General features: G+C 41.5%; 1 protein-coding gene across 1 annotated transcript; it reads right to left on the reverse strand.

Moving 5' to 3' along the window:
- Positions 1–803: 803 nt before the first annotated feature.
- Positions 804–11,676, reverse strand: ALDH8A1 (aldehyde dehydrogenase 8 family member A1). The gene is made up of 7 exons (XM_041423781.1): positions 11,516–11,676; positions 7,353–7,500; positions 6,817–6,972; positions 5,053–5,202; positions 4,181–4,437; positions 3,218–3,379; positions 804–1,823 (listed from the first exon to the last, which is right to left on the reverse strand). Exons 1-7 carry the CDS (start codon positions 11,651–11,653, stop codon positions 1,371–1,373), a joined length of 1,464 nt encoding a protein of 487 aa, XP_041279715.1. The 5' UTR covers positions 11,654–11,676; the 3' UTR covers positions 804–1,370.
- Positions 11,677–12,004: the final 328 nt, after the last annotated feature.

A 12,004-nucleotide genomic window follows, 5' to 3' on the forward strand; every position in this document is an offset into this window, starting at 1 on the left:
ATCCATCCATTTCTACTAATTGTGCAATATCCCATCTGCTGTTGCTGAAAATGTCTGCCCCCCCACATGCCCTCCTCACCCCCCAACTAATAAACCGTTTCACAGCTTTTGGGCTCTTGTGCTCTTCCAAACAGGATGTGTAAATAGAAAGGAAATTAGCAGAATGAAACATGCACGGATAGCTGTTTATTCTCCTCCCAGCTGACTGACTGGGGATTAAAAACACCAAAGCAGATGTTCTGCTGCCACCACATGGTCATGAATAGTCCTAGGTATTTTTAAAATAAAGTGCTTCCTCAGAATGCATCAATTCACTAAGCCCATAATTTTTACGTATGTCCTTAAAATGCCTTTGGCTGGGGATTCTTGTACCAAATCCATCAAATGCCCACAGTTTGCTAGTTGCTAGGTCTGCCCTGCAACCAGGTGGCATCCTCTGCAGGTGTATCCAACACTATTTCTCTTTTTGTTCAAAGCAAACAAGTTTGTGAGATACCCGATTAAAAAAATCCCTGCAAACAAAAGGAAGAGGAAGAGTTGGAAGTAATTTTATATTTTGGTGACAAACATTTCCAACAGTTCGTTCTCTCAGGAGTAAATTCTGGGTTCTATTAAAGACGAGTGACGCTGTTTGTGATGCAGCCAATATTTTTGTGCAGGAATGTAAAAACCACTATCACTGAGGTCTTGAAGTGACAAAAGGCTTTAATTTCAAAATAGTCAGAGAACAGGTATTAGGATGATTCAGCTCCCTAAGAAGGTTATAATGAAAACATTTATTGTCTCTGTGAATATCAAGAGAATGTCATGACCCCACGGTTTAAAACCACTTAGCAGGTTGAAGAGAGTTTCTCAGGCTTTCAGTGTAGTGTAGTATCAAACCTTGTCTGATATCAGTGAAGTGCAACATGGGTGGATGCGTGGACCACACTGTTTAGAGTGAAAATGAGCTGATTTCCCCTTTACAATGTCAGTCTCACCATGTATAGTACTTGCTACTTTGTCCCTCAAGGTAATTCGCAAACCAGAGCTACTATAATATATTACTCTTTCTCCAATCTGCCTTAAAGGGACAGATTTTTGAGGCAGAAATATCAAAAATATCAAAAATATTTAGGACCTGTAAGACAGGCAAGTAATCTGGCTTGGGATGGCTTGACTGTGGAGTCCACACTGACCTTCTCATCCAACATGAAACACTGACTTTAACATTTGCATTTGGGATGATCATTTTCAGCTGTCATTGATATTACTTGACCAAAGTTCAAGAAAGGAATGGCCATAATAGCAGTCTGTATTCTAAGGAGCCATTTTTGGTAACTCAAATTGCTGTCATTTATTTCACTCTAAAATACTGCCGTTGACATATGTCAGTGCTTTATTGTGATGGTTTTGACCTCAGTGAAGAACTCGTAGGAATCCTTTGCTCCCTCCCTGCCTATGCCTGAGGCTTTCATCCCACCAAATGGCAAGTTCAGATCTCTCACAAGCCAGCAGTTGGTCCACACCAATCCAGACTGCAGCCTGTGTGCCACCCTGTGAACGCGTCCCACGTTGCCGGACCACACCGTGGCTGCCAAGCCATATTTCACACCGTTGGCTCTTCTGATCACCTCTTCTTCTGTATCAAATGCTACCACACACGTCACAGGACCAAAGATCTCTTCTTGCATGCAACAAGATTCATCCTTGACTTCAGCAATAACTGTGGGCAACATGAAATAGCCTTTCTGGTTGCCAGGTGGGAGGGCCAAAGGATCCACTCCCTCTCCGCAGAGGACCCTGGCTCCTTCAGCCTGGGCTTTCTTCACGTAGGTCCTTACCTGGGGAAGCAGCAGAAAAACATCATTGCTAAAGGACACCAAATCCCAAGAGTTCACAAATCAGCAGACGCCCCTGAACAATTCCAGCTGGAACATGCTGCCCTCTTACAACAGAGGGCAGCATTCCCTAAATTTTGTTGTTAATGCTTCTTTGTATGCAAAGCTGTGTATTTCTTGCTGAAAAAGTAATTGTTTTCTCTTTCCTAACACTTACTAGCCTAGCAAACAACACTGCTGGCCCTTCCCACTAAGTATTGTCAAAAGGGTAGGATCCTTGGTGAAAATACAAGTGGTTCCAGAGCCTCTCTCCCCTCTCCCAGAAGCAGTTTGCCATGTATCCCAGTTTGCCATGCGTCACTCATTTACTCCAAGCAATCAGTAGTATTTTCCTGCCTCACAGGCAAGGCTTTTCAATGTTTACATGCCATGATGAAGAATGGTACAGATAATCTCATGAATAAATGATTAAAGATGTTTCCATGGCTGCTGCTACCATATGCTTGCTACCTTGAACACATAGGATGTACTGTTGATCTGCTTCTCTGTTCTGCAGTCTCTGCCTGGTTTCTCTCCTTAGAGAAAGACCACAGAGATACCACAGGACTTCCTTATCTTTTTCTTCTTTTAGGCACCTTGGTAGGTAAAACTTGGAAGTTCTCTGTGGTGCTACAGACTAAGGACCTCAGGCAGTGGGTGTTGCTACTCTACTTCAGAACAAAAGAACCTGGAGAACCTTCTGAGGCATCAGGGAAGCATATCAAAGGTCTGGTTTTCTCTCACTCTGTGGTTTTTCAGTCTGCTTCTTGCATCCGAGAGTTCTGGGATATGAGCATTTGCTCTCCCTGAATTCTGACACAACTTTCATTTCATATAAGCCACTAAAGCAGACAGTGTCTAACTGCGCACCATCTCAGCTGCTCTCCCCACATAGAGCATTACAAATTACTGCAAGCAGTTCTAGGAAACTGTTTTGTACAAGACAGATTTTGCCAGTGATGTAAAAATAAAACTCTTACCTTGTCAACTAACTTATTGGGTAAATCAGTGATCTTAGCAAATGCACTATTAAAATCCAAGAAAATATTGTTGAACTCTAAGATTTGTGAGTATAAATTCAGGACTTAGAATTATCTCATTCAAGCAGGAGGAAATGTTCTTTTGCCATTTTAAATTATTTTCCTCAGGGAGTTTGATTTTTTTTTTCAGAGTAATCACATGATCCCAAGCCACAGATAACAGAAACCTCATTAAAAATACACCTTATAATGGCTTTGAGTTATCATCCCTCAGAGCTGATCCTGGAGATGACAAGATCCTTTCCCACATAGTCCTGAAACTACCTTATAGCCCTCTAAAAGATGAGATGAAATCACATAAACTCCATGTAGCATCACCTTTTCTAGATGCTCTTTACTTATTAATGCTCCCACATCGATTGTAGGATCTGAGGGATTCCCAGTCTTCCACTTCTTGGCCTCTGCCACAAACCTCTTCAAAAACTCACTGTAAATTCCCCTCTGAACAAAGATCCTGGAGGTGCAGAGACAGATCTCACCCTACCAAAAAGAAAGAAACAAATTAGAAATCAATAATATTGGTTCATAATACATTGCACTATTGACATTCCTATATTAGGAATTACAACCCAGTTCACTTGTGCTCCTGCATCCTCGGGAGCACAAACTACATTAACCAGCACTGCAAAGTGGGATTTTTTTCCAGATGAAAAAACAAAAGAAGGAAAAGGCAAAACTGTATCAGTATCATGCAATCACTACCATAAGTAATTTAATTTTATAAATTACATGTTATCTTCTCCAACATTTTTTATAGGAAACATGATTTCCAACTCTGAATGATCTCTCTCCATTTCCTGATAATCTCTCTCTGATACCAAGCTATTTTTCTAATATTTGCCCAGATATAGTTTCCTGGCTTTGGTGCTCTCTCCTGAGGGGGGTGATGGGGGAAGAATAATGTTGGTAAAATTTTGGGGGAAGTCCCCTAATTTAATTCTAACAAATCAACATGCTTCCACTTTCTTACTCAGTGGAACTTAAAGCAGCTACTTCCCTGAGAGATAAGAAATGTATGTACTTTGAGAGGAGTAATAACACCTTGTTATCTTCTGATGGACAGCACAAAGAAGAGCCTTTTATTACTCTCTGTCCCTCCTTATGGAATAATGAAACCTTTTTCATATTTTTCTACTTAGGATTTTCTCAAACACGATCTTGAAGTAGACCTTGACAATTTGAGATTCAGATCCAAAGGTAGGTGCAGCATGCACACAAACCCTCAGACATGGTCCCATCCTGCTGCCAACGGGGTTTGTGTGTTACAGGGGCGGGAAGTACCTGGTTGGCAAAGCTGGACCTCACGGTGGTGGGGATGCACTGGCTCAAGTCGGCATCATCGAAGATGATGGCAGGGTTTTTGCCTCCCAGCTCCAGAGAGAGGCGCTTGCAGTGTGGAGCGCTTTTCTCCGTGATCCGCTGGGCCGTCAGCGTGCTGCCCGTGAAGGAGATCAGAGGCACATCAGGGTGGCACACCAGGGCCTCTCCTGCCTTGGCCCCAGTTCCAAACACAACATTCACCACCCCAGGAGGCACCCCTGATGGGAACAAAGGTACACAGTCATTGTACCCTCCTGTCTCTCTGACGCTGTCACTTCACTTTGTTTTGTCCTTGAAGTTAGAAAGTTACCAGCAGCTTGAGGGCAAAAAATACTAACCCTCAACTTCAGTAGCAGCTGAAATGCACAATGTTAGACAGCTCTATGGGTCATGGGTTAAATGATAAAAGCAGTCCCACTAATCAAACATATCCGACATGCATCACCAGAGATGCAGTGTACAGTCATTCAGGGAACAAGAAATTGTTCTCCCAGTTTTAATTAATAGTGCACCAAATACAGCTGTGACAGAGTTACCAAGAGCTGATTCTCACTCCTTTATTCTCTCATGGCTCCTTTTCTTGCACCACAGACTTAGGAGATGAGGGGCAAAACTTTTCATCAGAAGATAGTGGGAAAAAATGAGCAATAGCTGGATATAGGAAACAGGATAGTATGAGGACAGAGAAAGCCTTTTGTTCTCCAGTGGAACATTCAGCTACAGCAGTCTTTCCCAAAGCCTTTGAGCCCCTTCTGATTTCAACTAAAAAACACCCGGTGAACAGAAAAGCATTTCCATTCTATTCCTGTTCCTTTGCATGCTGCAGGACTTACCTGCTTTCTCCAAGAGCTTGCACATCATCCAGGCTGTGACAGATGTCATCTCACTTGGCTTGGCAACCACAGTATTTCCACATGCAATGGCAGGAGCTATTTTCCAAGTCAACAAATACAGTGGCAAATTCCAAGGACTGATTAAACCAGCTACAAAACAAAACCACAAAGACAGGTCAGTCTGCTGGGATACAAAACTCATTTCTCTGACCTCAAGAATTATATACACCAATTCAGATCTCTGAAGAGAATTTGGCCATGGCTTTTTATTTCCAGACAATATGTACAATAAATTTTCAGCATTTCTCTGCAAACAGGGAGATAACATCTTAAAAGACCTGTGCAAATGGTTCTAAAAGTGATCAGCTGAGTTCTCTGAATAAGTTTTGCTGCTTCTTCAGGGCAGAATCTTATATTCTCAATGAGTTTTTTAATGTTTTGCAGGAATATTAATGCAAGGTTAGCCAACCCCCCAGGGACACCTTTCACTAGACCACATTATTCAAAGCCACATCCAACCTAGCCTTGAACACTGCCAGGGTTGGTGCATTGTCCATTTCTTCAGGCAACTTGTACCAGTGCCTCATCACCCTCACAGTAAAGAATTTCTTCCTAACATCTGATCTAAACCTACACTTGTTGAAGCCATTCCCCCTTGTCCTATTCCTACACGTCCTTGTAAAAAGTTTCTCTCTCTTAAGCTCTCTTTCAGGTCTCCCAAGAGCTTTCTCTTCTCCAAGCTGAATGTGCCAGCTCAGATAATATTCCTGCTTTGTCTTGCTCTTTAAAGCTGTTTTTTATTTTTCAGTTTTAATATTAAACAAACTCTGTATAATATACAGGATGCATTTTCCAGATAAATTTTAGTCTAACTTATGAGTGCCAAAATTTATCACTATATAAACTGTTGTTCCCATGAATTGCTGAAAGACCAGAATTATTTTCAGTAATTGCCTTTAGGAATATTTTCAATTCACATATTAATAGGAAATTATGAAAAAAAATCTGTAATTGTTATGTGTGACTCCTTACAAAAGCCACAGGATTTCTTTCTGTTTGATGGAGCAGATTCAGTGAGGGACTTTTCCTTACGAGAATAATTTTACCAGAAAAAGTCATGTTCTCCACTGCTCAAGAAAAGCTTTAATAGGGTCCTCTAAGTTAGCCAATTTTACATTTTAAGTAATTCAAGTGTAATGTGGAGAACTCACAAATATTTAATGTCATATGTTATTTGTACTATATGTATAACATAACCTAATAATGAAATCATTACAACGCGGCTACTTGTCAGCTTAGGACAACCACTTTATCTTCTGAAGCAGCAGCAGCATCTAGTGGCTGAGTTCAGCAATTCCCCAGCTAGAGTGGTTTATTCACCCACGTGCACACGGGTCACAGACTACTACTGCATTCCCAAAGGAGAGGGGCACCCCACTCTGCCCACTGGAGCAGGAGCTCAGTGCTCTGCACATCACACTGATCCACAGCTGTAATGCTCACCCACAGACACACACGGACAAAACACAAGAGAGACTGTGAAGGTGAGAGCAGTAGATGAAGCTTTTTAGGTATGGAGTCTTTTTTTCTTTTTTTGCCATGAAGTCACACAACTGACTTTACACGGAGTTGCTGATGCTTTAGCAGACAAGCCCATGTTTAGCACATGACTCAGAGATAATAAATGCTTTCAAAAACTCTTTGCTGAGCCCTTACGGAGGCAGACATTCTGCCAAGCTTTTCAGCATGTGAGGATCATCATACCAACTCCCACAGGTGCCCTCGAGGTGTAGTGCACACAGCCCATGGTTGGCATTTCAGTGCACTCTGTGACGTGATGAAGGATGGAAGAGGCGAAGAATCGGAAGTTGTGCACAGCCCGAGGGATGTCCACTGTTCTGGCAAACGTAATCGTTTTTCCTGAAACAAAAACAAACATGCTGCTGTCATCATGGACAGAAACACTGCTTTATAGCCTGCTCTCAAAGTTGATTGGTGTATCTTTTGGGAAATGTCTTTTGTCCTGTGCCCAAGTAATCGCCAGCACAGTACAAATGTAGTCAATGACAACAGCTCCCCTCCAGCAATTCCAAATATCTGACAACTGAAGTCAAAGTCAGTAATTCTGAAAATCAAGAATCACCCAGGAATCCCAAATCCAAAACCTCCTCAAGGTTCATGCACATCTACTCCAATTTGCTCCAACAGCTCATACCATAAAAAAAAAAAATTCACCCAAATCCTCCACTTCAATATTCAGCAAGGCACAATTATTTGAGAACAACTGTTCCAGTTCTTACCCTGATCTTTTGACTCTGCTTGTGCAAACGCTTCCAGATCATGTTCAATCAGGTCTGCCAGCTTGTTCAGGATCTGAGATCTTTCCAATGGACTTTTTGAGGACCAAATTGGGAAGGCATCTTTGGCAGCTTTGACAGCAGCTTCCACCTAAAAAAGCAAAAGAGGGATGGTGAATGCTGATGAAAGGCTTAAGAAAATATTAAACACTCAGCAATTTATATTTCAGAGACTAATAATCCAGGCCACATTGCTGGGGAGATGACAATTCCTTAGAGCTTCTCCATTGTTATCAAGACACTACCCCATAACTCAAGAAGTGTTACTGAAACAGAATATCTAGAAAAGAAACTTCCACTGGAATTCTTGTTTTTCTCCAAATACAGCAACTCGTGGGCCACCCTCCAGGCCTGGAAGAAATTCTGGAATGGTCAACTGGCATCAGCAGGTGCCACTGGCCAAAACAAAAAAAAAATCTTTTTTCTCATGGAGGAAAGAGCAAGAATCTCCCCAGAGCAAATGCAGCTTCAGTCTCAACATGCACAACCCTTGCAACACAAGACTTCAGTCACAACAGGCAATGATGAAAGTAAGGGGCTGGATGCTCAGTTAGCTCTTGATTTCTATCATTTGGTTCAAGCAAGGACTAAGAATATATTTAGAGAATGGACACCCAGAGGAAAATTTTGTCTTACCTGATCACAGCTAGAAATTCATTAATGTCCTCACAGAAAAAAAAAATGTTCCTTTTTCAACTCTGGGAGTTTAGTCAATTCTCTTACCAGACATCTAACAAAGCCTACAGGTAAGAATCATTATATGCATTTATACAGATACACACCACTCCTATCAGTATTTTGCTTGAGATGTACATGACTGATGCACGGTCCTTCAGCATGACATTTCTGAACAGTGGCAGATTACCAGCACTTTTCTGAAGCAGACCGATCTTCAAAGGATTAAAGTTCAGCAGAAGGCTTTCTGTCCCATCAATAATTTCCTCTGGACTCTTAAACGGAAGTTACCTGCATCTGTCTGTTGATTTATAAGCAGCTCCTTCTTCATGTTTACCAGTCTCACACTAACTAAAGATGGTGATCGATATCCTTCCATATTCTAACTAACTGCCCTATTTCCCAGCTTTTGCTTCCTATGTAACACTTATGCCATACTCCCAATATCTAATATATGCATCAAAGTGATGGTTTAGTCAAAGCTGTCAAAGCTGAGTTCCTAAAATTTTGCTCATACAATTTCTCCAGTTTGGGAAATCTGCCAAAATTAATAACTAGGAGGATGCTGATGTAATATTGATCACACCATTATGACCTCTCTGAATGTTGCCATATTGCAAGCCCCTGTGAAGTCACTGAAGGCTCCTTTCCACCAGTTCCATAAAACTGAGTTCTGAATTTGTTCCTTCAGATTGTGACAGGTCATATAAAAACCATCACAAAATAATTTACTCCAAAGACTTTTTAACTAATGGGGGCACAAAAGTTCAAGCAAGCAAAAAATAAAATCTATCTACCCCTTCTCCTTCCTCCTCCCACACACATCAGAATTTATGGGCCCTGTAAAAATAACACCCAGAGTTTGAAAGCAAGAACACCAGTGCAGGGGGCAAGGTGGGAAATAAACCAACATGCAGAGAGTCACATGGATCACTGGCCAAGCTCAGAAACCTAGACTCTTCTCTTTCGAATGTAGTTCCACAACCTCCTGCTCAAGTACTGATGGCAGCAGGCTGTCAGCCACTGAACAGCTGAAGCAGGACCAAACCAGGCCTGGGAAAGGGGAACTGCAGCTTCCTGAGTGAGTCCAGTGCAGATGCCACGCTAGCCTGAAATGTTCACCCTCTGTGAAACCATACCACCTTCACTAATTAACTTTTCTTCCACCCTCCCATCCTGTGCTGCTGCTGATCTGTCCTCTCCTCTGTGGCCTTTTCCACCAGGTGCTGCTAGGAGAGGAGACCATCAATACTGTCTGCATTTAACCCTTCAGTGGGTTTAGAAGGACGAAAATATTCCTTTTTCGCAAACAGCAGAAGAAAAAACTAGCAAAGGAAGGAATTAAGTGGCAGTAGAGACATTAAGAAAATGTAAGAGGAAAAAAGGAGAGAGATCTATAGAGAAGAACTAAGCATACAAAGGTTAAACAGTTACTTAGTTTGATTAGCACAAACCAGCAAAGAAAGTCAAGCCACAAAGAAAGTATGCATAAGAATTCAACTATGAACTCCTGTGTCTGAAACACTTCCTTCTGCTTTCCTCTTCTGCATGAGACAGACACAGAGAAACAACACACAATCCAGACCCATCATAAAAGGTTGCTATCAAAATGCTGAACTGCCCTCAGGACAAGATGTTTGCTTTTGCAGAGGATGATGTGCAGCAGCCAGGTACTTCAAAGAGAAGTGTTTTTAAAGTTGATATTTGCCAGCACTAATTAGTCCTCATCAGCCTGTCTTTTGGATATACACAGCACCTGCTCGCCTTGCTGTGGTACTGCCATGTAGAATTTAAGTTACCTATCTGGGGAACAAACTGACTCCTAGAAAAAAAATACATTCAGTGTTTTTGGCAGAAAGTGGCTAAAATGGCCACAACAGCTGACCTGGTATTAAACTCTGGGTTCACCAACAAAATCACTGTCTCCCCTTGCTTCACCTAACTTCCCAGAAAAATTTACCAAGATAATATGCAACTGGACATTGAACCTTGCTAGAAACCAGCACCCTGAGTCCTTTGTTGAACTCTGTCTAGATGCTTATTTGATATCTCTAGATAACCTCAAGTACTGATTGCATTTTCTTCAGCATATTCCACCAGTCCCCAGCGGATGCCAGCTCTGCAGAGCACAACCTTCTTGTGCAGTTATCTAAAATAGGACTGAAGCACTCACCAAATTTACAGGTCTTTAAACAGGGTTCCCATTGCTACACACAAACACTGACTGAGAAAGCTGAAAGAGAAAAGCATTGCTCTTAGGATGCTTGAACTTTATCTCTAAAGTGACCAGCAGTCTCTGGCATTCTCAGATCTCTCTGGTTGTAATGATTTTGCAAATATGAATGGACAGGAAGATTTCCTCCCGCACATCAAAGAGCAAAGTTTTCAGGCATAATTAGGATTGGAATGAACTTACACAGATATATTCCAACAAACCCAACCTGTTACTATTTAACCCTTGGTCATCAGCATCTAACAAATATTTACCCAGTTGAAATTACAGTGCAAAGGTTTCTGCTGAGAGAAGCTGTCAATAAGGCTGAAATGCAAGCAAAGGGAACAGGTACACACTGCAGCATTCTTTTTTAAAAAAACATTTTCAAAATGCTGTCCACTATTTGACAATATTTTCCAAGCCTTCTGTGCTATCCAAGCTTGTCCAGTCACTTTCCTCTTCAGTAAGTCTGAAACACTGTTTTGGACACAGACTTGAAGGTCCCCTATAAAGCAGCAACAACGAAACTGCAACTCCCCCAGTGAACATCATTGCCCATCCACGCCTGAATATGTACAATGTTCCAGGAAACATTCACCCCAGTAGGGAGCACAAGACCAGGAAACCCTATAGACGCAGAGGACAGGGTATGTTATAAGGAAACACACTCTTCACAACCACTGAATATCCAACTGCTAACATCAAAACCAGAGAGGTCTGAAAGCTTTTTACCATTTTCAGAGAAGAGACAGCAAGCCAAAAACCCTCTAAAATGAAAACTGCAAATCATCAAGACACTAAGGGAGAACACAGTTGCATATGGTGCCTCTAAGTTTACTTACAGAAAAGATAATAAACACTGTTCTCACAGACTGTTTATATTTACAGCCTGTCTGGGTGTTATTGTGAACTTTTGCACAAGACATCTCCCACCATGTGGGCTGATGGAGCTCCATTCAAGTTACTGAAGCTTTATTGAATCACATCAGCTTAGAATCCAGACCATAACTTTCTAATAGCAAAATGTAAAAAAAATGACAGCATTTGCTGCTGCAGCAGTAGATTACACAATACTACAATATAATCAAGAATTTACTTGTTTAGGCATTGACGTCATCATTTTTCTGTTTCTCACCTCCAGCCTCTCTCACTCAAAAGGTTATTGTTACATGCATTTAACATTTTTCACTTTTTTTGTACTGTGGATAGTACTCACCTCTTCTTTGCCACTGTCTGGAACCCTGCAATAGACATCTCCGGTGGACGGATTATAGGAGTCTATGTAGGAGGAACAAGGAACAAATTTGCCACCTATGAAGTTTTCCAGCACTAAGAGAGCCTTTGAGTGAGCCATTGTTGGCTGCTTGCTTCACCTGTGATTTTTTTCAACGAGGCATCAATTCAGATTAGTATGTCTGCATGTATTTGCACAGTGAGTCCGAACTCCTCCCCCGTCTCTCCTTCTTCCCTGCACCACTTGTTTACAATTGAGAACAAACCCTGGCAACAACAGCAGGAAAGACCAAAGGAGAAAAAAAAATTAGTATTACTGTGACCCTTGGTTCTTTTCTAGGAGTTGAAGCAAGGAGGGAAGAACAGGACAGCTGCTGGAAACTAGCTTTTCTCTGTCTGTAGGAAATGAAAAACTGAAAAAAAGAGAGAAAAAGAATGGTTTAACAGGGGAATTTCTACCTGTAACAGTTTT

Source organism: Onychostruthus taczanowskii, unplaced genomic scaffold (assembly GCF_017590055.1).
Source record: "Onychostruthus taczanowskii isolate IOZ18803 unplaced genomic scaffold, ASM1759005v1 scaffold8, whole genome shotgun sequence".
In the NCBI taxonomy this organism is placed as follows: Eukaryota; Metazoa; Chordata; class Aves; order Passeriformes; family Passeridae; genus Onychostruthus; species Onychostruthus taczanowskii.